Source organism: Notolabrus celidotus, chromosome 10 (genome assembly GCF_009762535.1).
Source record: "Notolabrus celidotus isolate fNotCel1 chromosome 10, fNotCel1.pri, whole genome shotgun sequence".
In the NCBI taxonomy this organism is placed as follows: domain Eukaryota; kingdom Metazoa; phylum Chordata; class Actinopteri; order Labriformes; family Labridae; genus Notolabrus; species Notolabrus celidotus.
This window is the reverse complement of record NC_048281.1, coordinates 30,339,048-30,366,143: the sequence shown is the minus strand read 5'-3', so window position 1 is coordinate 30,366,143 and position 27,096 is coordinate 30,339,048. Positions and strand designations below refer to the sequence as shown.

Genomic DNA, 27,096 nt, shown 5'->3' with positions numbered 1-27,096 from the left:
CCAGAGTCGTCTCTGAGCAAAGGGACCATCTCAAAGTGCCTCGTCTAAAGGTCACCAAAAGACTCAGATAAACTACAGGAGAGGACTAATGGAAGAACAAGGAAATAAGGAAGGTCAAAGGGAGCAAGGTGTAGAAACAAGGATCCTAATTAAGTCTAGAGTGTACCAAACATTGCAGATCCATGTCAAAGAGCTTGTACATGTTTCACACCTTCATTAGCTCATTACCAAGAGGAGAACAACAGCAGCATTATTCTTAAAATGTTTGTTTTAATAAGGTGCTGGAAAAATTAAACAGTCACATTTTCTCTTTATCTTTACCACAGAACAAAGACATTTAAAACCCAAAGCCTTCTAAAACCACAGAGTGTGAGCTGCAGAACAGGAGAACATGACCTTTAACAACATACACAGACAGAGTAGTCACAGTGTGGAGGAGAGGGAGGCTGAACGCACCGCACTGGGCAATTAAGGCAACACGTCGAAAAGGTAAAAGACAACCTTTTTTTTTTTTTTTTGTCTGTACAAGGAGTAAAAAATAAAAAAAAGCACCAGGAAACACATTACAGAGCCTCCTCCAACCCCAGAGGGAAACACATTAAAACACCTCATAGCTGCTGTGCACGACAAAGACACACAGAGAAGTCAATGACAAGTCACAGATCAAATTTGTCTTCAAGTTACAGATGTTTTTCATTAGCCGTAATGTGTTTTTCTGTGATTTTCTCCCTCCAGATCTGGAGCTTTTTCCTTTGTCACGTGTCAAGTTTAGTCGGCGAAGGAATCCAAGAAATTGGCGGCTTTGTTTTTCTTTTCTCCTTCAGGGTTTTTTTTTTGTTTTGTCAGTACACTTTCAAGTTGGCGCAGAGACACCTGCTGGTGCTTTAGAGGAGCAGCTTGGCATGAATAAAGTAACGTTACCCTAATGCCTGTGTAATAAAATGATCTCCCTAACTGTGCCTTTTTCTGCAGCGGCTGAAAATGTCACTAAACAGAATGTTCCAGTGAAACTAGGTGTTAAATATGTTAGTGTTGAGACATTTCCAATAAATACTGGCAGGCTGCTGAGGAAAACAGACTTAAAAACTGTAAAATAAAAAGAAAGAAAGAAAAGAAACAAAATGTCACTGATGTTAATTAAAAATAAATCTCCTTAAATTTGACACATTGAATCATAAATAAGCTGATAAATAAACCTCTTGAATCTGAGAGTTTAACAGCTCTGCTTTGTGCACATGAACAGTTCATTGATCAGAAAAAAAAAGATCAGAATTATCATCAAATTCCAGCCCTCATCTTTGGCCCACATCCAATCATCAATGTGGAGGATCATTTTTGCATAAACATCTTAGTAGTACCTGTGTCTCAGTAAAGGCGTTTTCACAGGTTGGGCTCCTCAGCGAGTCACGGCACTAAAACTCCACTAGTCCCACGTCAAGTCCCGCCTCAGCACAGCCAGGCCTGCTGATTGGCTGATGAAGCTGTCTTTTTATGCTTCCCTGTTATGAGTGGACGCCTCCTGCTGATGTGGAGTCAGTACAGCTTTGAGACACGATTTGAGGAAAGTTAAAAGGAGCAGCCACAAGGGGGCGACACTGAGAACTTTAAATATTAGATCATCTGTAAACAACAACTACTAACAGTCCGTCATGCTGTGCCTGGTTAGGAAAATCAAACCGTTTACAAAGTTTGTTTACAAACAAACGTAGACAGACAAATAAAATCAGGTGATGATGTTTGTTGCAGTCACATGGCATCGAGTCGATCAATTATTAGAGTAAACATCGTTGTTGGATCAAGTCTTGGTTCTTCTCGGTAGCCACACAACAAGAGATCCATCACCATCACGGTCATGAATATTTACAACGTCATCCTAAAATCTTACACCTTAAAAGAAAGTGTCAGTTCCACTTTCCTTTCTTCTCCCTTTTCTCATCGTCTTTGTGCAAGAATATATATATTATTCAGTCCTGTGTCGTCAAGTCGTGGTGTAGTTTTTCAGCAGCATCACACAGAGACGAAGACGTCCAGGTAGAGACGGTCGTAGGACTCCCTGAAGAAGAGGATGAGAATGAGGCTGAAGACGCAGGAGCCGGCCAGACACCAGTTCACCCACGTCGGGTCTGGAGAGAAGGAGACACAGAGAATAGAGATGTGTTGTGGTTAGGTTGGAGGCATTTTGCTTCGGTTGTATCTCAGATTCTGAGAGGCTGAGTGTCCTGCTTGAAATATAGATTTGTCTGACCTTTTTATTCACATTCCCACCTGTTCACTCATATTCCCCTCTCATAAAGAATACAGATAAGTCCTGCAGACATACATGGACGAATCTGATCTGTTCTGTCTGAGGCAGCTTCTTCAGAATTCAGGCTGATAAGTCTACACTCCAACATACATTCATGTGTTTTAGAAGAGGACTTTTAATTTTGTGTTAACATCCTAGGTAGAACTTTTCAGGTCTCTGGAGTAAAACTGCACTTGTGCAAAAAAAGAAAACTCCTCAAAGAACATTTTTTTCATGGTGCAGACACAAAGCCCTGACCTCAAATCCATTCAACAGCTTTGGCATTACTTTTAACCTCGACCAAGCCGAGCCTCACCAGAAATGCCAGCAGGCCAAACCTCAGGGCAAAAAGGTCTCGTGGCTGAGTGGAAGCAAATCCCTGCAGCTAGGTTTAATAATACGGTGAAAAGCTTTCCTGGAAGAGTGAACACTGTTTCAGAAGCAGATTAAAGGCACTGTCAGATGATTTTTAATCAATACTGTCTATCCAAGCTGGGTATAAATATAGTGCAAAATAATGCCTGCAGTTCTTAGTAATGCTCCTAGGTCAGCTGCACAATGAGTTATTATCCCAAGCTTCAAATGACAAAGAGCTATGTTAGTCTGAGGTTCTTGGAAAGTTATTTAAAAGTATTTCTTTGTTTGAAAGTATTACAGGGGCGCTGGTGGCCTAGCGGTCTAAGTGCCCCACATATAGAGGCTCATCGCAGAGGTCACTGGTTCGACTCCCGGCTGGTCAACCATTTACTGCATGTCTCCCCTTTCTCTCTACTCCCCACATTTCCTGTCTCTCTTCAGCTGTCCTGTCAATAAAGGCGAAAAAGCCACAAAATATAACTTATATATAACTGGAACCATAGACTGTATAAAAAATGAACGTAGTATCTGTGATGTCATCTGTTTCTGAGGCCATGTATTAAAGCCAAAAGTCTGCAGGAGCCATATTGGAAATGTTGAACACAACCTAACTCTGTCCAAGGTAGTGTGAGGTGAAGAGGCGGGCCTTTAGCCTTTTCGCTAACAGCTACAGGGTGCCCGATTGTCAATCAAGTCAGGCATGCCCTTATTTGGGCAAAACCTTGTAAGTTTAACATCTTCAAATATAACAAGTTATAAAAAAGTGCACCTGGTGAAGTGCAGTTTTTAGCACTTCTGCATAGGATTCATATCTTAAGACTGGAGGTTGCTGCTTGGGTGAAGCCAAGGCTGCTCCTCGAATCAATCAATCAATCAATCAATCAATCAATCAATCAATCAATCAATCAATCAATCAATCAATCAATCAATCAATCAATCAATCAATCAATCTTAATTTGTATAGCGCCAAGTCACAACAAACGATATCTCAAGACGCTTTCACAAACATAGGAGGTCTAGACCGTACTCTGTGTCATATTATGAACAGAGACCCAACACCAAGACAGGGTAAGACTCAGTCTGACCCCACCTTAATCCACCATGAGCATTGCACATCGCAGTATTTAGCTAGTTACAGCGGTGAGGAAAAATTTCCTTTAACAGGCAGAAACCTCGAGCAGAACCAGACTCATATTAGACACACATCTGCTGAGACCGTGTTGGGTCTTGAAAGAGGGATAGAGGAGAATAAGAGACATAGGGAGCGGTGATAGTGATGAGACGAGTAGTAGAAGCTGTTGCCACTGGAGTCCAGCACATCCAGCATGCAATGCATCTTGGGACATGTAGGCACAGCTCCTCATGAAGGAGAACTCATCTTTCAGTCAGTGTAGCACACATTGATGCTTACATGGCTTGATTTTTATCAGATTTTCAACAGTAACACGACACTTGGCAAAAACAGTTTGATATTAAGAGTAACATACATCCAGCAATAAGATATTGGAGTTCAGGGTGTCATTAGTTGTAGTCATTGGCCACACAAGTAATTATGAATGTGCAGAGCTGAGTGACAAAGACATGGGATCATTTGTGTGTGTGTACATCGATCAGGCTCCTTGTCCTCTGCCGTGAAAACATACAAAAAGTCTCATCTCCAGAAGGTGAAAGCAAAGTCAGTCGATGCACTTGTTGGTTGTTTCATGAACTGAGGAGAACAAAGACTTTATTGAATCCAAACCTGAATGATCACTAAGTTGAACCCTGCCTCAACACAAAGCAACCATCCACAAAGTTTAGTGCGTGTTCTTTAATAATGACATTTAAGTCACCTACATAAATCCAGAAACCGTAATGAAGGCTTGCATGAAGGGACATTGAATTATTTATCAGTATCATACCGGACTAATGGCTAATCGATAGGAATTCCTGACATACCATGAAGGGAATAAGATCAGCCTCCTGAGCTGTCTTTGGTAATGATTCTGAATAATTCAATGATATTGGCAGCGTTCCCCATTATCATTGACCTACACTTGAACCTAAACATGGTACTGGATGAGGTGCTCTATTTTCCCTGCTCTGTTCAGGCTCCATTAACCACAAAGAGAGGAGCACTGGCTGTCTGCAACAATGCTAATTCCAAAGGGCGTGACTGCACTAAACCATCGACATCTAAACTCATCAACACCCGGACGGATAACCTCTACTGCTGGCAGCAGCCCGATGCTGTGAGGGGTCTAGATTTCCACCACAAGACCTGCACAAATCCACAGCTACACCTTGACTCAAATCTGGTGTGGAAGAAGCCACAATGTCATCACCAACTATTTTTGATCCCATTAGGCTGTCACAAGTTTGGTTTCTTGGAACCAGAAGTGACCATATTTAGAGGTTGGATTGGCATTGCTTCGTGTGTTTCCTGGCTGCTGTAGTAGCAACTTGTTCACTGGTAGTCGCACCTTTAACCATGCCCTGCATTATAATGTATTTTACTCATAGACTGTATAAATAATGGACGTAGTATCCGTGACGTCACCCATCTGTTCCTGAGAGCTGTTATGAAGCAAATCGACGGCACCAGCCATATTGGAAATGCGGAACTCAACCAAGCAGAGTGTGACGTAGTGTGAGCCTCCTAGCCAATAGCTATGATTTCCCGACCGGGAGTCTCGTCAGTCATGTCCTTATTTGGGCAAAACTCGTAATCTTAATATCTTCTGAACCGTCACGTTAGAAAAAAATTCACCCCCGTACAGTGTGTGCCGATAGAGAGATTAGCTTCATAGGGCCAAGCCGTTTTTTGAACCAGGCTGTAAACATGTTCATTAATGCTGCAAAGATCGTCTTTTTCCCATTCATGTCTATGTGGTTTCCGGTGTTTCTGCAGCAAGCCTCAAGTGGATTTTCAATGTATTGCAGTTTATAACACTTCCGCATGGGCTTCATCGTTTGAGACCGGAGGTTGCTGCTTGATTTTACTATGTATTCTTAAACATATCACATTGCACAATAATTTACAATATGAACCATGTACAATACGTTCCAGTTCAATAAGCCAAACCACACCGCGCTACAAGATGCTATCAGTCATCTGTATTGCTGCAACCGGAGATATAATAGTAGTCATTCACTACTGGAGTTAGAGCTCCAGCTAGTGGCTGTGCTACAGTTAAGACACAACATATGCCCCAATTGCAGAACTACATTGCCGAAATATTAATAACTAGTCGCTTAACTAACTAGTAATTCTGGTGTCCACTAGTAACGGCGAGGATTATTAATCAAGTAGTCGAATAAAAGCACACCTTCCTAAGGACCATATCATATATGGTACAATATGATGAAACCCATAAATGTATGTTCAAATAAGATATGTTCTGTTACGATGGGGAACGGTACGGTACGATACCATATGGTAGGGTACAATACTGTATGATACGGTACGATACCATAGGATATTATACGATACGGTACGGTACAATACCATACGGTACGGTACGGTCCGATACTGTCCGAAACGGTATGGTAAGATACGATATGATACCATACAACACGATACGATACGGTACGGTACCATACTGTATGGTACGATACGGTAGGATACTGTAAGGTACGATGGTATGATACAATAGGATACAGTACGAAACGATACGGTACGATACGATATAATACAATACGATAAGATACAATACCATAACATACCATATCATAATAGGGCTGTCAAAATTGCTCCAAAATGACATTCGAATATTCGCTCTAAAAATCTAATATTTTCTGTAGGACTGACTAGATGTGATTAATTCTTCTGCTTGTCAGAGCCCCATGGTGAGAGCTTTTTAGACTCTGATCCAGACTACAGTCCTGAGCAAAGCACCTCATCATCGGGTCAGAGGGGACAGGCCCGATGTCGAGCGAGAGGGGCAGTCAGTAGAGTCAGGGCAAGCAGCGGCAGGGGACGGGGACTCGGAGTACACGCCGGGGAAATGTACGTGCAGGAGGCGGACAGAACGTCAGGACGGGATTTGAATGGTTTAAAATTTTGGCACCCAAAAAACGGTGATTGGTTGGTGTTTTCCCAGGTTTACTCCGGCTGTAGATAGCAGCTTTTCTTCGCTCTTTTTTAAGAACACATTATGTATTGATTGCCATCAGGACATAAAGATCATTTTAACCAGTATAACAAAAAGTGTATCTAAATCTGATTACCAACCCCAGCTTTAGGAGAATGCAGGTCTCAGTCACTCCTGCATTGGCTCTACTTTTCAAACAGTCTTTGTCTGAGTAAACCTCAAATCAATAAACTCCTTATTCTAAATGCATTAAGCAGCTCTGGCAGTAAAGCAGGTAATCTCAGCAACACGTGGGGTGTTTGAGGTGTTTGAGGTGTTTGGTCCCAATGGAGACTTAAAGAAGGATCCACATTCGGGGCCATCTTCCATGCCAGGACGGAGGATGTGGTGGCAGCAGGCAGCTGCTCGGGTCCTGATAACAAGCCAGACTAAATATAGAGGGATCGGGTAGTAAACCACGCAGGAGTCCCTTAGGGCCCGCCCAGTACTATGTGTCTCAACTCACACTGGCTTATATTCGATTCCAATCACATATCTTTTCATAACATCGTTAATCAGCTGCAGAATCAATGCAAGAAGAGACCGCTGCTCAGACCGCGTGAGGCAGCCTCTTTGTGGGAAATTATGAGATTTGGCTGTAAGTCGCATTCCTTTTACAGCTTCTTTGAAGAGGAAGAATGTGGGTTAAGAGGTGCAAAGATGAAAGCAAAAGATAAATCGAGGTAAAGAGGAGGTGAAGATGGAGCTCGGATGGAGAGGGAGGTGAGGAATCGGGTGAGAGTGTTTTCAGCGATGTGTCGAGACTCCTGAAGCAGCCTCATTAATCAGGAGTGTGTGAACCGGACAGCAGGAGACCCAGCGAGGAGGCGGGTTAATGGAGTTGTGTTTATCTGACCTGCTGTCTTCTTCCTCTAACTCTGTCTCACATACATATTGGACGGAGTTATGTATGAATTAAAAGTTGGAGACGCACAGTCTGTCTCTGAGCCAGCAGGGATGAAGGGAAGTAAAAAATGGAGTTTGGAAATTGTGATTCAATTAGGTAATTTGGTAAAAAACAGACCAGCAGCTCAATTGCTCCCCTCTGATCTCTGATGTGGGTCTGGAGCAACATTTTGGGGAGAGCCAGGCAAAGTTTGACTGAATGGAGAGGACTGAGGATGACGAGGAGGAGCAAACAGGAGGCAAAATAGACGAAGATTAGTGTAAATGAGATAAAATGACAAAGAAGAGAGAGGAGTCGTTCTGCTCTTTGAAATTTGGAGGCTCCTCGTTTACCAGCCGGCTTTGAAGCTGATAATTACATTATCGTGATGATGATGTCTAACTGAGCAGCCAGAGAGTCTTGCTTATTTCCAGGCTAAAATTTAGAGTTGACATGAGAAGCTTGTACTTATAAAATATTTTAAATGATTTACAAAAAAAGGGCATTTCTTCTGTTTTGATAATTAACTTCCATCTGTTGTGGCCTTTTGGTTTTACTCATGTTAGTTTGATGGTGAAGTTTTCTTACAGGGTTTTAAGCACTGGCACTTTTTGCGAAGTTATTAAATGACCAAAATGATGTTGTTGTCAAAGTTGCAGGGGGTAAAACACTACTGGGGTTCAGTATTAGAGACACTCAGTGAAATTGCAGGCTTTGAGATCCCAAGTTCACCTAAACTGGTTCTACTAGGTGACACGTCTGACATCCCTGTAACAAGGCGTAACAAGGTTAGGTTTATCAAGTTGGCCATGATTGCCGGGACCAAATCCATTGCTCTAATATGGAAAAGCTCAGACCCCCCTACTCTTTCCATGTGGCTTTAAAGAACTTTCCTCTTACATGGCTTCAGAGAAAATTATGTTCAATCTGAAAAGAAAACCACACCTTTTCGATAAATGTTGGTCTGATTTCAAGAACCACAAGAGTAACACTTGACAGTCGTTAGTGAAGTGATAGCAAACTTTTTGGTACAGGCACTATCACATGTTGACATACACTGCTGGACTTGTTTGGATTGGATTGTACTCATCTTAAATTAACCCCTATTTTGCATTATGGCCCTTGTCTTGGGGTGGGATGGACTGGTCATCAGGGTTTTTGTTCATCTATTTGTTTGTTTGTTTGTCTGTTTGTACTTTCTTAATGTATGTTGGAGCCATGAAGGGAATTCAAGTGTTTATATTATGTTATTTTGAGGTTTAGGGTAGGATATTGTTTGTATACTTTTTGTGGTGTTATTATGGTGTTTGTTTACAATATAGTTTACTGTGGGATTAGTTAATTAGGTTATTTACGGGTCATGTGTTAGGGGCGAGGTTATTGAGTTAATTTAGGCCACCTGTGTCCCATTGTTTGGCAGGTAGAGAGAGGGGGTGAGCTGGGTCTCCGTACTTTTTGTTGACCGCTTGCTTTTCGCTTACTTTTCGCTTATGAAAGCTATTTATCACTTATTTTTCCTATTTTCTGTTTGTGCACTTTATCATGAGTTTATCATCCTTTTTTTGGTAATAAAAGGTTAAACTTACTTTTTGTGCATTAGTGATTTTTGCTTTAGCGCGTCTGGCAATAACTAGGCCCAGCGTCAGCCTCTCAGCAGCTTTTGGCTCTTTGTAGTCGCTACAATGTATTTTCCTTTATGTTTCTCTTTCTTCTCATGGTTATTATCTCATTGTTGTTTGTGCAAATTACTTGACTTCATATGTTTTTTGTTCTTCGCTTTCTATTTAGTTCTTTATTTTCAGTTGTTACATGTACAAAACTAGTTAAGTGTGTTTATCTGTTTGTAACTCTGTCATAACTGTAAAAAAATCAATAAATATATTGTAAAAAAAAAAAAAGTTGCATGGGGTGTTAAAGGGATAGTTTGGTGTTTTGAAGTAGGGTTGTTTGAGGTACTTGTCAAGAATAAGTGTATTACCCATAAGAAGCTACTTTAACAACTCAGGATGTCTCAATCTGCTGTTTTAAGTATTCAGCATCTGCTGATTCCCAGCAGTCCTGGTCTGATGCATGTATTCGTCTAGATAACAGAGCTGCACACTGCTTATTTTTGTGTGTTTACAATAATCATCTTAGTGCTTTATTATAAAAGAGCAAGTATTCTTGAAAAGAAATCTTAGGTCCATTCAAAAGTGGTGTAAACAGCTTGACTAGCAATGAAGTGTTGAGACAGCAGGACATATGGTGGATCCAAAAACTCCAAGAAATAACAAAACCTGCATCCTCAACCTCAGAGATTGACAGGCGGTGCAGATTGATGAATTCAACTCTCTGTAATCTTTATGACCTTTTTGCTCTCTCAAGGATATTTATCCTTCCTTTTAAAGGTGAATAATAATACACAGAATACTGACAAATATCTCAGACTAGGGATGTACATTTTAAGTATTTTCCCTGATTGATTTTTGGAAATGTTAACGATCAATTATCGATTAATTGATTAAAAAAAACCATTATTATTCTTACGTCAAAAACAATGCCAAATACTTTGTTTTCCCCCTAAATTATAATTTTTACAGCAACAAAATGCAAATAACTGACGGTACTGAATACGGGTACATGTTTGACACGCAGAATATCAACGATCAGGCTCAAAAATATTCTACGCGGACATAGTCTTATAAAGTGAAGGCTCATAATACTAACAGAAAAGTACTTCAGACTCACAGTGTCCAGATTTCTGTCTACTTGTTCTTATTGAGAAAAATAAACATGTGTATTCGGTCAGGTGTCAGCCGGGAGAGCAACCGGGTCATAATCAGTCCAGCTGCAGAAAAGCTCAGACGGCTCTGATGTTGCTGCTCTGCAAACATAGTGTATCTGAATTTCCCACCTGTCTGTTGCCTTCGTATCCAAAGGTGGGAAATATCCTGTTTATAGTTGTGAACCTTCGTGTCCGTGTCGTTGTTGGCAGCAGTTTTGTATTGATCCTCTTTTAAAAAGCGCACGTGGAGACCTGACGCGCAGCCGCAGCCGCCAGCAGAGCATCTCCGCTGTGCGCAACACCTTTAAACAGCTGATTCACATCAAAACATGCTTTAAACTTAAAACACCTCCCTGATAGATGAGTGTAATATGAGACCACATGATGTTTGTTCCACATGATGGAAAATTGATGACAAAAATGTGTGTTTCGAGTAATTTCTTAACAATCAATTAATCGATAATTGTGGTCATCCCTATCTGAGACAAAAAAAAACCTCCTTAAATCGTCAATTGGCCAAAGTGTTATTATTCAACTAAATGTTCTTCTTGTCTTTCTTCTCCCTTTATGCAAATTATTATTTTGGCCCTGTCTGAAGATGAGCAGGCCAGGAATGGATACACTAGGATGCCAGGCTGTTAATGCCATTTAAATGCAGATTTATTGAGATGTGATGGATTACTGGTGGTACGTTAAGTGTTTTGAGATAACATGGTAATGAGTTGGTGCCTCATAACTGAAGATTTACTAAAAGTGCTAAGTGCTGAATTGTTAATTTTTTGCCCTGTTTTAAGAGTCCTTACTCATTTCTTGATAAAAACTTAACAGACATTAACAGAGCAGTTTAATGACCTCTTATAATAAGTAAAGTTTTATAACAAGTATCCCTAAAACTTAAGAGGTAGAAGTAATAACAGTGGAGCTCATCCGAGCCGTTCAAACTGCTGAGCTAAGTTTTAAATGAACCATAACAATTGCATATGAGCCCAAACTGTCAGCTGATGAGCAGTGTCTTTAAATAAACCAGGTTCACTGTGACAGAATGAGTGTGCTCTGAAACATCAGTGTGAACACTGGACAGTTCATCATGTTAACAGGCTATTACTGCAGCTGCCACCGTCAGCACATCGGAGCTCCAGATGAAGACAGAGTCATGGGCCGACAGGAATCTTATGGCCTTCGTCAGTCTTAATTGAGGTCAATGCAGCGTTATAATTAATGAAAGTGTTCTGCTGGGTGTCTGCTGCCTCTGTTTCAGAAGATCCAGGTCACTCATTTCAGGAAACATGGAAAGCAAAATCATAACGAACGAATGGACCATCTCCTCATTAGAGAACGTGTGGATGTATTTACTGTGGATTAGGGGTGACCCCTAATAGTCGGATATTCGACGATTCGTTCTAACGCGCCTTAGTCGACTGCCAATATCATAGTCGAATATTTGCATATGAAATGTGGATCATTCCATTCAAACCATGGGGGTGCTCAATGTCTAATTTTACATTATTTTCCTGTTTCCCGTAAAAATAGTGTCTCATTTATCCTATTTTGATATAAATACAAACTTATTTAATGTAATTCTGAGAACAGCTCTTGAAGTGTTAAATCTCCTTAAAGTGGTAATTAAATCTCCCCTGGTAATTAAAGGTGGACTCTCCCATTTAGCGGGAGCTGTGGAGCAGACGTACCTCAGCGGGCCTTTAAATCTTTCTGCGTTCATGGCAGCTCAAAATGTCAGGAAATAAAACTTCAGTTGATCCTAAAAAATAGTGATGAAGATGAGGAGCAGCTTCATGAAGAGGGCTGTGAGATCAAGGATTACCGGATCACACAAAAACTGTACAGGGCCAAAAGAACGAGCAGGAATACCCAAAGCTGTCCGAAGCCTCAAAAACAATCCACAGCATCCCATCCACCTCCACGCCATCAGAGAGGATATTCTCAAAGACAGGATTTACAGTCAACAAAGCAAAGAGCGCACTTCATAAAACACGGTGGTTTTCCTCGCATACAATTTGAAAAGACTCAAGCGGACAAAGACGTGATGAAAGACTGTTTTAAAAGGTACTGCTAAGGTATTTAAAAACCCTTTAGCTGGTTTGGGTTTGATTATGACCATTATACAAATGTTTAGCCTTAAGTTGGACAAACTACCCTCCACAGTGCTGCTCTCCTCTGTGTGAACAATGTTTAAATATCTCCTGATTCCTTATTCTATAGTGGAGCGTTGTTCCATGTTTAACTGATGGCGGCCTTATTTGAGTTTTCTCTCCTTCATCACCTCGTTGTTTTTGCAATATAGATTAAAAAAATCTAAGTTTTATGCTTATAATATTCTGTTGTCCCTTTTACTTTAAGCTACGAGTCTCTTAATTGTAAAGGGTTATGTGTAATATTGTCATACGGTCACCATCATGCAGACTTTGGGTCAGTAAGGAAAAACAACAAACATTCAACTATTCGTCGACTATGGGCAAAATCTGATGAATCAGATTCGACTAAGCAAATCCTTAGTCGGGCTCACCCCTACTGTGGATCGACAGATTGTTGAAGACACCTATAGACGCCAGATTATGCATGATGCCTGCCATCGTATGCACGTGTGGGCGTACTTTGTGAGTGCTCAAGCTGTTTATATGTCACTGTTTCTCCTCACACACAAGTCAAAACTCTCCAGAAGATTTTAAAACAGAAAAATAAAAAAAGGGCTTTTATTCTCTCAGGAATGACGGAGCTCTACAAAGAGAGGCTGTTTGTTTTTTAAACACCTCCACATTCTTAACGGGGGGCTGGAAAAGTTCCTCTGCGTTTTCTCTTCAGATGGAAATGCAAAGTTTAGCAGAAAAAAATAACTTCTCAGGAATAAAAGGAGTGCCGCAATTATTTCTCTGAGCTGAAAAAAGTCCCAGCTCCCCCCCTTCGATGCATGAGACTAACAACTCACAGGAAACTCAATGCCAGCCCTCCTCATCCTCCTCCTCCTCCTCCTCTTACTCTTCTTCCTCCACCACAAAACCTCTGAGGCTTTCTAACTCCACAATACCTCCCTGCTGCTTTGTATTCCACCAGACGCATCGCTCCAAATGACACAAACACACAGCAGATGAAATCGAAAAAAATAAGAGCAACAAGCACTGAAATATGGCCCAGGGTATCCATTCATGTTCCCGAGTCACATGGTTCAGAGATTTCTTTCGGAGCAGTTTTTGAAAACACGACAACGGAGCCAAGAGGCCAGGTGAGGCTCAATGAACCAAGACCGCCTGCTCATGGATATTAAAACGGTCAAGGAGGTAAATTCATAAGGTCCTCTCGGCTTGCAGGGGAAGGAGACGTAAATCAAAATGCGTAACGAGGCAGCGAGGAGCCAAAAAGGAAAACCCTAAAATGAACCATAAACTGAAATAGATGGAAATCTTAAGAGGCTGGTCTTGCCAATTTTCAATTTCAGGAGGTAAAAAGGAAGAGTTTGAAAAGACGTGGCTCATGCAGAATTTATCAGTTTTAAAGGCTGAGTATTATTTGCCTCCGCCTTTATGGGAATACAGAGGGGAAATTAGAGTAATGAGACAGCCCAGTAGAATACCTCCAAAGGGGAATTTACATAACAATCAAGTTAATCTTTGCAGGAGGGATCACTGCAGGAGGACACATCTCAGAGGTTCTGGACTGGACAGGAGACAAACTTCTTCAACTCAGATACAAGGAAGGTTCTCAGATTAGACGTGGGTGATATCTTAAAGGTGACATATCATGAAAATTTGACTTTTTAATGGTTCTTTACCTGAAATATGTTTCCCTGGCATGTCTACAAACCCCCCGAGAAAGAAAAGAATCCACTCTGCCCCTGTTCTGATTTCTCCACCTTTCTGTAAATGTGTGCTGAAACCAGCCGTTTCATTTTTCAGTGTTTTTGTTACGTAACAACAATATCCGGTCTGTCAAGGAGTCAGAGCTCGGAGCTTGTTCAGCCCATAGACTGTATAAAATACAACTCAACCCCTCCTCCGTTTTTCATTACCTGCACACATGTGTGCTAACAAGGAGCTTAGGAGGGAGGCATGCTAGTTGTAGGCTGTCTTAATAAACACAAAGGTGGGTTTTACTCCCCACATCTGCAGATTTGAAAGAGCAAGTGGATGATTTTTATTTATCATGGATAAGTGCTAGCGCTAGTTAGCATAGCCACATAGCTACATGTTCGTAGCTGTGTACCAAGACACACGTTGACATGCTGACAAATAAAACAACAAGTAACAGAGAATCTGTGACCAATCCTTCAGAAAGCTCCTGCTGCCTTTCTGGCAGAGGTCGGTTTTACTCCCCACGTCTGCAGATTTGAAGATCTAGTGGATGATTTTTATTTATCATGGATAAGTGCTAGCTCTAGTTAGCATAGCCACATAGCTACATGTTTGTCGCTGTGTACCAAGACACACGTCTACATGCTGACAAATAAAACAACAAGAAACACTAAATCTGTGACCAATCCTTCAGAAAGGTCCTGCTACAGGCGCCTCTCCGTCAGGATCAGATTCTGGATCAGATTCAGAGGGTTGAAGTAACGCAGGTCTGTGAGCAGCCGTGTACATTCAGCCAACATGTAAACATTAAATCAACGTGCTGGAGAGCCGAGGCACATCCACTTCCTGAGGGGGTGTGGTCAGAGGGAAAACAGACCGTTCTGAGGAGGACTGAAGAAGAGGGCTTTTCAGGCAGACCAAAATCTGATTTCAAAGTGTTTCTTTGAGCATAAACTTTAAAGACATGTTTTGGGGACCTCTTAGACCAATATATATTGATGAAAAAAGCGTGATATGTCACCTTTAACATGTGTCTTTATATAAATATAAAAAATATGGTACACCCAACACCCTCCTCAACAAATTACAATACATTCAAAATTCAGCTGCACGCCTCCTCACTCACTCCCGCTCCAGAGACCACATCACCCCAGTCCTCCAGAACCTCCATTGGCTTCCCATCACCTCCCGAATACAGTACAAGATCCTCCTCATCACCTACAAAGCCCTCCATAACCTAGCTCCCTCCTACCTCACTGACCTTCTGCAGCCATACAATCCCTCCCAATGCCAACCTCCTCACCCCTCTCACCAATCCCAAGCACCGAACCTGGGGGGACAGGGCCTTCTCTGTCGCTGCCCCCACCCTCTGGAACTCTCTCTCCCAACACCTCAGATTCTTTACCTCACTCACCAAATTCAAATCCGGACTCAAAACCCACCTATTTACAAAGGCTTTTAACCTATAATTGATTGATTTTTGTTTGTTTTGTTTTGTTTTGTTTTGTTTTGCTGCTTTGCTTTCCGTTGCTTTTTTTTGCACTGTTTTCCTTTCCTTTTCTATTGTACAATTTATTTTCCTGTAAAGTGTCCTGGAGAAACTTTTGAAGTGCTTTTAGAAATAAAATGTATCATTATTATTATTAGTATTATATATTGTTTTAAATCATAAACCTATATAAACAGTAAGTAATGGATGAAGTATAGTTGGCAGGTTGTATGCCAAATAGAATTCCCAAAAGGAAACAAACACACACTGTAGTTTGTTGTTAATGTGCATGCTGCTGAAATTACACCAAATGTGAGTAAATCTGTTGCTAAAAACAGCCTCAAAGAAAATCCGCTGTTCACAGTTTGTATGATGCTGTTTGAGAAACTACACCACCCAGCTGATTCAGTCAAACTGCCTTTTAAAAAATGAAACAGCGTGTGATCAATTCTTCAAAACTGTCCTCTCCAGTGAGGATGAACGCGCCTGACAGTGAGATCCACAGAAGTTCATGAACACATCGCTGGAGTCGGTCTCTTTATGGGATTTGCTGTCGCTGATGTTCAAGTTGTAAATCCCTCATCTTGGTTCACGCCGCTGTCACCTTTAACTTGATTATGTAATCACAGAAGATTATAAAAACAGGATTAAGGATTATCCGATCATGTAGAGGCGAAGTGTCTTGTTGCTGAACAATGCCTGCTCTTTGTTTGGAGAACGTTTGTCAGCTGGTCTTTTTGCAGGGATTTTATGTGTTATTGTCAGCACTCCTGGTTAAATAAAACATTAAATATTTAACTTAAAGTTGGCCTTGCTTTTCAATTAAGTTCACTATCATGATAAAGACATTTCAATGCCGTTATTAATTCATATAGTAAGTCAAGCAGTCACCTCCCATGTTGAAAATGGGACCAATGCTCAAGTGCAAAGAATCTGCAGTTCCTCAAGTGTCCACAAGAGGCAGGCTCCAAAAGTCAAAGAGATCCATTTAACAGCCCATATTAAAATCATAGACTGTATAAATAATGGACGTAGTATCAGTGACGTCACCCATCTGTTTCTGAAGCGCTGTTTTGAGGCCAATCGTCGGAGGGAGCCATATTGGAAATGTTGAACTCATCACTGCTGTTGAGCGATTGTGATGTAAAGAGGCGGGCTACAGACTACACTCGTTTTTTGTACCAGGCTGTAAACATGTTTATTTCTGCTGTAAAGATCGGCTTTCTTGAATTGGTGTGTATGTGGTTTCTGGTACTTCCGGAGCCAGCCTCAAGTGGACACTCGATGAACTGCAGTTTTTAACACTTCCGCATTGACTTCAATTCTTGAGGCTGGAGGTTGCCACTTGATTAAAACATTATTACAGGGGAATTTGAGATGTTTATCCCTACACCTCATTTTTAATCACTTCTCTGTTTTGATTGTGCTAAACACCGGCCAACAATCAAAGATTTTAAAAGCTTAACAGAAGCTGAAATGTCAGATACCCCATATATGACAATTAATAATCAATGATTGAACAGTTTGACTCCTTCATGTTCCAGTGTGTTAACAGTCTCAAAACTGCATGGCAGATAACAGACGGGGAGAAATGGCCTAAATCCAGAAAGTCCTTGGCTGTTCTTGGGGCTCCCAGAATATCACATAGTTAATACTGTGAACATGTTATATACTTTAGTTTGAACTTGGTGCAACCACCATGTTCTTCTGATTCTTGATTTCCCTCACAGTGCAGGAAATTTGGGAAGATAATTTTCAGAAGTGTTATTTTAAAATTCAAAAAATCCTCCTAATAGGGCTTTACTGTTTTTTTTCATAAAAGGGATGTATCAGTCCCAAAACAGGCTTGATTGTCTTGTAGTTTGTTCCCTGCTTAAGGCTATAATTTAGCGCAATTAAGGGCATAGCTGATTTGATTGACAGGTGGACGCATTGTAACTGTTTTCCAGGAGCCAAGGCCGCGCCCCCTAATCAGTTTCTTTGCAGGTCTGTAGATTAGCCTTGTTAGAGTCAGCATTTCCAGGAACGTGACAGCCATCTTTGGGCTTCATAACTCTCAACTCATCCCTCAACTCATTTTTATTTATAAAGCACCTTTCCTACACTCAAGCATGCAGCCCAAAGTGCTTCACAAAAGAACAGAGAGATAACAGCAATATGTAGAATGATAGAGGATAGGGATATTGAATACTTAAAAATAATAACAATTTAAAAAAATAAAATAAAATCAATAAAATAAAATCAGATAAATGCCAGAAAAATACACAAAAATAAAACAACATAAAATAGAATAAAATGAAATAAAAATAAAAATGATGCTAAAACGATGGTAATAAATAATGCAGTCCAATTTAAAAGCCTCTTTTGACACCAATATGTGACATCATTAAGAATGTGTCCATGTTTTAAACATGTGTATAACCCTCAGCTAAGACCTCTGCAGTGGTTTGCTGTATGTCATTGTTGCAGCATCAGTTGTCTTCAAAGACTCTGCACCTTGAGACACTCTGTGCAGGGAGCTAGTCGGTGGCAATCTCCTGCTCAGTTAGTTATCTTCAGTGTCTACACGCCTGCAACTGTGTGAACTTTCCCAACAACAGAACCTGGTTGCACACTGCTCTATTAGACGACTGCAGGGCGGGAAGTGAAAGAAAAGAGCAGCGAAAGCCTCCATCATCTCAGCTTGATCTTCTCTCTCTAACTGTCGCGGGGAAGTTGTCAAGGATCCATCCCGGCACATCAGACGCCCTTCAGCTCGCCCACACACCAGGTACACACATGCAGACACACAGGTGTCTGTCTCTACACTTACAAAAGAAGCACCTACAGAGGAGCAGCAGCACATGAAGACACACACACACACCTTCACACACACAGCAGTCAATCACTCAGCCCAGCAGAGAGAAGTGTGGAGCAGAGGATGCATGTATTCTTTATGAGTCCCCCTCTTGTGATTGTGTGTAGCTGCTCCATCTATCCACCCCGGCTCTATCTCTGTCTAATCTATGATTTATCACCGTACTGACATAACGCAGCCTCACACAATTCAAAATACATTACACAGCATCTAAATCTTAATTTCCCAACAGCTTCATTCCTGTTAGAGTTGTCTTACCGCTGTTCTTTTCACTGTGAAAACAACGCCAGCTGAATTAAACTCATCCACTCAGCATCCCTCCAGCTTCAGTCTTAACCATTCTGCCTACACCTGTTGAACACACTGAGCCCAAATCTGCATCTGCATCAGCTGTTCCAACCAAATAACTTGAAACCAGGCAGCGGAGAGCTTCAGTCGTGCCAAAACAGTGCACTTGTGGGCTCAACACACTTCAAAATAAAGCTCATTCATCCTACTCCAAGAATTTCCTTCCTTCTGTGTGCCATCAGACTAACTGAGTTGAATCTAAATATAAGATAATCTCTCCTCCTGTGCCTTTAAACAATCCAAGAAAAACATTTGGAGATCTATATATGCACTGTCGGTTTGCTCTGCCTTGATAATGGTATTTAAGAGATCTAGTTATTAGCGTGAACACAATGCCACAGAGCTTTTAGACCTTCTTTGTATTAAACTTGTACACATTGAGCCCTGCTTCCAGTATAAATGCTGCTTTAAGAGATTATTTACCCATGGAAAATGTGATTCTGTAATCCTTGAATAAGATATCACATTTTTATAAATGACCCTTTTTTTTTTGCTTTGGTGCAGTATCAACCCGCTGCCAAATGTGTGTCTTGGCAGTCCCTTGTAATATTTACTTCTTTGTAAGCCAGCTTGGCAGAGAAACAGTCGGAGCTTGGAGTATCACTGCTCTGAAGATCTATTTAGGTCAGAAAGCTGTGACAGCAGCAGGTACGTTCCCCCAACATACCATTGAAGAGACTCAATCGCTTCGTCACAGAGATCAGGAGAGAGAGGATGCACAAATGAGGATGTGGGAGCATATAGAGCTGTCAGAAACTATACACTGTCATTCTTTAATTGCATCTTTTAAATAGCTGGAAGCGTCTTCATCTACTAAAGGAAGGATTGCAATAGCACCCATATGTTACATAAATTACATAAGCTTCACTTTTATGTATATTAAAACTCTGCGGACGGCTAAGCATTAAAGAAATACATCAAGCTTCTTCCTGCATGTTTGTGCAGAGGTGTGGACATGTTAACTTGTAACTTCTGAAACAATCCATAAAGTGCATCTTATATTCTGCATATGTCTGGGTATTGTTTGCCTTTTATAATATACATACATGTAAATGTGCAATATGTGTACTTGTATAATGTGCATACTGTGGTGATTGCAACATGTAAGTTGGTTTCCTTTGTGGAGTCTCTCTTTCTTCCTCACAGAGATCGGGGCGGCTCCACCTGCACCTTCACACCTGCACCAGATTACTGCAATCACCACTTGTGAGGCTTCTCCAGTGCCAGATTATTCCTGCATCTGATGTGGTATTTTGGACCGTTCTCCACAGTTCTCTCGTGAACTTTCAATTGTTCAAGTTTTCCAGCTTTGTGTGTTTTTTACCAGTGACTGACTCTGCTGTCCTTCATTCTTCCAGTGCCTCCACAAGACCCCCAGTGCAACCGCTCAATCGCTGCAACACCCTATTCCTGGATTCACTCACCAGCCTCCCCTTCAAGCCCTCAAGTTTCCAGCCTTCACCTCTCCTCGGATTCCCTCCTCACACCTTGGACCCTGGATCCCTTCCCTCCACCCTTTTTTTCCTTCCATAAATTCACTTAACTGCTTCATCTGCCTCTGGTTGTGCTTTTGGATCCACTCTGAAACACCTGGTTTTCTAAACACCACACAAACCCAAACCTTGCAACGATCTCAAGTGCCTTAATGTACATTTTCTCTTCTCTCATTAAGTTTTACTCCCTGATTTATCAATTTTATTTATTTATTTGTTTCCTTTATAATAAAAAACTCACTTGCCTGAATTGTTTAAGTTGATATTCTGTATAATGGGTAAAATTCAAATAAATAGAAACTTTGAAAAAAAAAAAAAAAAAGAAGTTGCATGTTATTTCTCTGTTGGTCCAATCTGTTTTCCTTAATGATGCTCACCCTTTCTCACTCTTCGCTTGCAGCAGCTTTCAGTGAATAACTTGACTGTGGATCTGTTTCATAAGCCAGGGTACTTTTGAGACTTTCAGACATAGAAATAATGAAGATTTGTACCATTTCAAAGCATGTGGCATTGAAAAGTATCTGAATATTAAACGTTTTGACAAATGTAGCAGTTGTTTAACTCTCCTCTCCCACGTTCAATAGCTCACCGGCTTCCAGCTGCATGCTCCAGAGCTGTCACTGGCCACGGTTACATGATGTTTTTTAATTCTGGATTAATAATTCCGAATTAAATAATTCGGAATTAAAGTTTTCTCCTTCGTGTTTACATGGAAATAGTAATTCCGAATTGAGGTTTACATGGAAAACACGTTTCATTGTTTTTATTTAATTCCTCTTAACGTCTGGGGGTTGGGAAGGGTTCTGATTGGACAGGGGCGGGCGTGACGTAATTACGTTTACCGGAAGAAAACAGACTCCAGTTCCTGCTTCTTTCATTTTCGGTTACAACATGGAAGACCACACAATAAGTTCAAATGTCGCTTTGATTTTGACCATAGTTGTTAAAAAGCAGCTCGACACAAACGTACTGCTTCACTTTCAGCTGAGGAGGAGAAGAGAGATAGACGACCGGAGAAGGGAGGCGGAAGACCGGACTGTGGCGATTCAAAGCCGGTTAGTGCAACGGCTGCTCTTCCTCAGCCTGAAATATGTGCCCGCCAGCGCGGAGTATGTGCGTCATCGCGACAGGACAAGGGAACGAGCATGCGCAGAACGACTGGAATTAATTTAAAGCGGAATGAACGTATACATGATAGAGGAATTATTCAATTCGGATTTAAAATCAGAATAAACCAGACACTTACATCGGATTTAAGTTTAATTCGGAATTATCATTTTCATTCGGAATTAGGTGTTTACAAGGTAATTTTAAATCTTTTTCAAGAGGATTTAATCTTAATTCGGAATTAAAGAGGAATTAAAAGTCTCATGTAAACGTAGCCATTGGTTAATCAGCGGCGGCTGTCATCCAATAGTTCAGTGGCACGCCCTTATCGTCAGCCTATCAACTTTCTGCTGTCTTTTTAAATGTGTCTCTCTCTCCTGCTAGTTCCTTCTTGCATTGATGGTGCGCACCCCTCCACCTCCCCATCTCCACCTGGTCTCTGCAAGTCTTCAATTCCTAGGATTCATCAACCACCACCACCAGTGTCTGGACTCTACACAAAAGTATCCCCATGGAGTCTTTATGCCAAAGATTTCTGTCAAGTTTCATTATTCATTAAGTTGTAATAAATAACATTTAATCTTCAAACTGTCTCTCCTGATTGAAATCTAGTTAGAGCTGTAAGGCAAGTTCTTTTAGACCCAAGAGACTGTAAAAAAACACATGTGATGTAAATTTTTTCCAACCAGCTGTTTTTCGACAGAACAAGCTGGTTTTCTGCCCAAATGTCGTACTTGTTAGCGGGCCCCCAGGGGCCTCTTGGCTCGACGGCTGTTGAGGTCGAACTAGATTCATATCCACCTGCACTGGCAAGACAACCCAGAAGGCAGGATCAACATACAGTTGTCAGGCAGCAGCTGTCAGTATCCTTGTGGCAGACTCGGCAGAGTGGGAGGATAAAGCTCATAAATATTTATGAGGGTTTGAGAATATATCTGCTGTTTACTCTAACAAACAAGGCAGAGGGAGAGAGAGTGCCGGAGAGAGATCCATCAACCCAGCTGATTTGTGTTGTGATGTAGGCAAACTCACAGGGACGGGCAATAAAACTGAAGACTGGTGGGTAAATATCACAGAGAGGAAAACATGAAAGCAAACATGAGTGCACAGCAACCTGTACGCACAAAAACAGCCCTCTGACTCACACCGAGCGTTTACACGGATGACTGAACTACTTTTAGCGACTGGGCTCGCTCTCTTGAAAACTGCGGGGCAGAAAAGAGGCAGATGACATCCTGTCCTTTCTGCTGGTTCTAAATAATTTTATCAAACTCTACCAGGAAGCAAACTCGAAAGATAAATCGGAGGCTAAATTGCAAAAGGGAGTTTTTCTTTCTTTGTGCTGAATGTGACAATTGGATTGCAACCTAATTTTCCGTCTTTTATCAAAAGTATCTGCAGGGCTGGAAATGGATTTCTGAAAACAATAGCGCCTGTGGCTTCAGGGAGGAGAGGGAAACCTGCAGTGGGGGCAGAAAGCGTCTGAATGAAGCGAGAACTTTTCAGGATTTTGACTTTTCATTTTCTTTTAACCTACAAAGCCCTTAAAAATCAGGCACCCTCATATCTTAAAGAGCTCATAGTGCCCTATTACCCCTCTAGAACTCTACGCTCCCAACATGCAGGTTTGCTAGATCTCTAAAAGTAGTATGGGAGGTAGAACCTTCAGTTATCGGGCCCCCCTCCTTTGGAATCATCTACCAGTCAGGGTCCGGGAGGCAGACACCCTCTCCACTTTTAAGAGTAGGCTTAAACCTTTCCTTTTTGATAAAGCTTATAGTTAGAGCTGGATCAGGCTTGGACCAGCTTTTGTTATGCTGCTATAGGCCTAGACTGCCGGGGGAACTGGCGCACTGATACACTGGGATCCTAGCTCACCCCCTTCCCCCCCAACCCCTTCATCACTAAAGGCTGATTTATACTTCTGCGTCTCCCCTATGCAGCAGGGGCTGACGCGGACATGAGCGCCACATACTTGTGCGTCGATGTGTCCGTGTCGCGCAGCAATTCTCCGCCGAAACGCCTGAGGGCAGTGTGGTCTCTCTGATAGCCGGTCGCCTGCTTCCGGCCCCGCTACGATCTCTGTTTCCTTTTCCACAGAGTTTCAGAGCGTGTTATGTTAATCTACAGCTGATACATGTTGCTGTTTATCATACAGACATGATTACATGAAGAATAGAGAGGAGGAGATGAGATACACAGCCGATGTGCGGCCGATGTCCGGGATCCCGGAAGTGTTGTAAATGCGGGCGATACAAAGCCGCCGAGCGGACCAATCACAGAGCTTGAGGTCCGCGTCGGCTCTACGGGGAGTTACATTTTGGAGGAGGTGCACGTCAGCTACGTGCGTAGGCCTCGGCGTAGGTATGGGAGCTACGCGGACCCCCGGCGTAGGGTACGCCGTTGATTCAACGCAGAAGTATAAATCAGCCTTAACTTTAACTCTGCCTGTCCCATTAAAGTTACTAACCATAGACCTTTCTGGAGTCCCTGAGCTCGATTGTCTTGTAGATTCCTCTGAGCTGCTGTAGACGTCCTCCTGCTGTGGACGTTCTGGACTCCAGCGACAACAGCTTCTACTATTCGTCTCATCACTATCACCTCTCTCTCTTACTCCCCTCTATCTGTCTTTCCAGACCAAACTTGGTTGAGGCATGATGGCTGTCTAACATGAGTCTGGTTCTGCCTGAGGTTTCTGCCTGTTAAAAGGAAGTTTTTCCTCACCACTGTAACTAGCTAAATACTGCGATGTGCAATGCTCATGATGGATTAAGGTGGGGTCAGACTGAGTCTTACCCTGTGTCTCTGTTCATAATTTGACATAGAGTGGTCTAGACCTCCTATGTTTGTAAAAGCGTCTTGAGATAATGTTTATTGTGATTTGGCGCTATACAAATAAAGGTTGATTGATTGATGATTTGCAATAATAATAAGATCTTCCAAAGACTTCCTTCTCATCAGCATCTCATTGTTTATCCTCGTATGTATGTGTGAGTGCAGTTCTTACCTGTGCTATAAAAGGTGAGGAAGAAGAGGAGCACGCCGCAGAACAGGTTGGCGAGGAAAGTGACCACTCCACAGGTGATGCCTTCAGGAACCGGGTACACGGTCTCAATGAAGAGCTCAAAGAAAATTGGCACGCTGCTGTTCATGAAAACGCCCACCAGGATGCAGGAGGTGTAGAGGATGGCTGGGAAACAGAAAAGGACAGAAGTAAGAACAGGTTTCATTTGGAGTGTTAATGTCAAAAGGAGGTTTGAATCCAATTGGAGGAACTTTCTCAAAAGGATAGAATTCTGGTCAAGTTTGTGGAAGAGCAGTGGTGATTTATGCCACCTTCACACCCTCCTAAGGTACCATTTGTTCTCAGCAGCTCTAAGATTTATGCTGAACCCTCATCCTGAGAAAACATTTCAATTACACTGCCAGCCCTTAAGGTGGAAATTTACGAGGGACAGAACCAAAATATTGTAGGTGCATGGATGAAAATAGCCGGTTTGGAACAATCTCTGCCAGCTCATTCATCACCTCGACTTGGTCTGCGGTGACACAGGTGGAATATTTCAGGTTTGTTTCTTTGACCTACGTGTTTCTGGCTTATTTCCTTTCTACCATAACAAAGTGGTCTGACAAAATATTCCATTTCTGCCTGAACTTGGCAGATTCTGATGGTTGGTGTTATGATTACAGGTGGTTAAAGGGCACACGGTTGTTCACTTCACTTTGCATTTACTAGACTTCTCTTACCTACAGTTGAGCTTCCCTCTCTTGACTGTCTTGTCTTGATATGTTGTGTAATGTCTGCGGTGCACTGAAGAATAAATCATCTGATCAATTTCTTTGAGTTACTTGCTCATTGATTTCGGTTGAAATCATTCTGGGTTTAAGGGGGACGGTAGGAATGTAAGGATACACTCAACCCACGATTCGGTTCGAATCCCGAATTTTGGTTTTAACCAATATAACAAAAAGTGTATCTAAATCTGACTACCAACCCCAGCTTTAAAGCAATGTGATTGAGGAAAAAATATATTTTTTTAATTGTTAATTAAACGTTAACAAAATAGACACCTGAGGAAAGTTCAGATACCTCTACTTCAGTGCAGTAACAAATAACTACACCTCATCATCTCCACCTGTTGGAGCCAGATTTAAAGGGGACATATCACGCTTTTTTCATCAATATATATTGGTCTAAGAGGTCACCAAAACATGTCTTTAAAGTTTATGCTCAAAAAAACACTTTGAAATCAGATTTTGGCATGCCTGAAAAGCCCTCTTCTTCATTCCTCATCAGAACACTCTGTTTTCCCTCTGACCACGCCCCCTGAGGAAGTGGATGTGCCTCGGCTCTCCAGCACGTTGATCTAATGTTTACATGTTGGCTGAATATACACGGCTGCTCAGAGATCGCGTTACTTCAACCCTCTGAATCTGATCCTGACGGAGAGGCGCCTGCAGCAGGACCTTTCTGAACGATTGGTCATAGATTTAGTGTTTCTTGTTGTTTTATTTATCAGTATGTCGACGTGTGTCTTGGTACACAGCTACGAACATGTAGCTATGTGGCTATGCTAACTAGCGCTAGCACTTATCCATGATAAATAAAAATCATCCACTAGATCTTCAAATCTGCAGACGTGGGGAGAAAAACCGACCTCTGCCAGAAAGGCAGCAGGACCTTTTATGAAGGATTGGTCACAGATTTAGTGTTTCTTGTTGTTTTATTTGTCAGTATGTCGACGTGTGTCTTGGTACACAGCTACAGCTACAGCTACAGCTACAGCTACAGCTACAGCTACAGCTACAGCTACAGCTACGAACATATAGCTATGTGGCGATGCTAATTAGCGCTAGCACTTATCCATGATAAATAAAAATCATCCACTAGATCTTCAAATCTGCAGACGTGGGGAGTAAAACCGACCTTTGTGTTTATTAAGACAGCCTACAACTAGCATGCCTCCCTCCTAAGCTCCTTGTTAGCACACATTTGTGCAGGTAATGAAAAACGGAGGAGGGATTCAGTATTATTTTATACAGTCTATGGTCTGAACAAGCTCCGAGCCCTGACTCCGTGACAGACCGGATATTGTTGTTACGAAACAAAAACACGGAAGTCTGAAACGGCTCGTTTCACACACATTTACAGAAAGGTGTAGAAATCAAAACAGGGGCAGAATGGATTTTTTTCATTCTTGGGGGGTTTGTAGACATGCCAGGGAAACATATTTCAGGTAGAGAACCATTAAAAAGTCAATTTTGCATGATATGTCACCTTTAAAATTTGTCTTTAGGATAGATATTTTGTGTGAACAATATTTTGAGTTAAATCTTATTATGTTTAGCATTATAAGGTATAGTTGTTAAATTGATTTAATAACATTTATAACAATAATACATTTTATTTAAAAGTGCCTTTAAAATAAATAAAGACAACAAGCAAAGTGACACCAAGTTGAAATGAGGCAGTGGAAATCAAACAGAGAATGCAGATTGGAACAGATGGGTTTTTGAGTTTTGATTTGAATAGGGGAAGTGACTCAATGTTTCGGATGTCTGATGGGAGTGAGATCCAGAGTTGGGGAGCAGAGCG

General features: G+C 41.6%; 1 protein-coding gene across 1 annotated transcript in view; it reads right to left on the bottom strand.

The window, feature by feature from the left end:
- Nucleotides 1-250: 250 nt before the first annotated feature.
- The window catches only part of slc49a4 (solute carrier family 49 member 4), a 107,593-nt gene continuing 80,747 nt past the window's right edge, over nucleotides 251-27,096 (bottom strand). The window contains exons 8-9 of the mRNA XM_034694766.1: nucleotides 24,508-24,690; nucleotides 251-2,123 (exon numbers count right to left, since the gene is read on the bottom strand). Of these exons, the coding sequence (XP_034550657.1) occupies nucleotides 2,008-2,123; nucleotides 24,508-24,690 (299 nt within the window). The 3' untranslated portion in view covers nucleotides 251-2,007. The remainder of the gene's footprint in view (nucleotides 2,124-24,507; nucleotides 24,691-27,096) is intronic.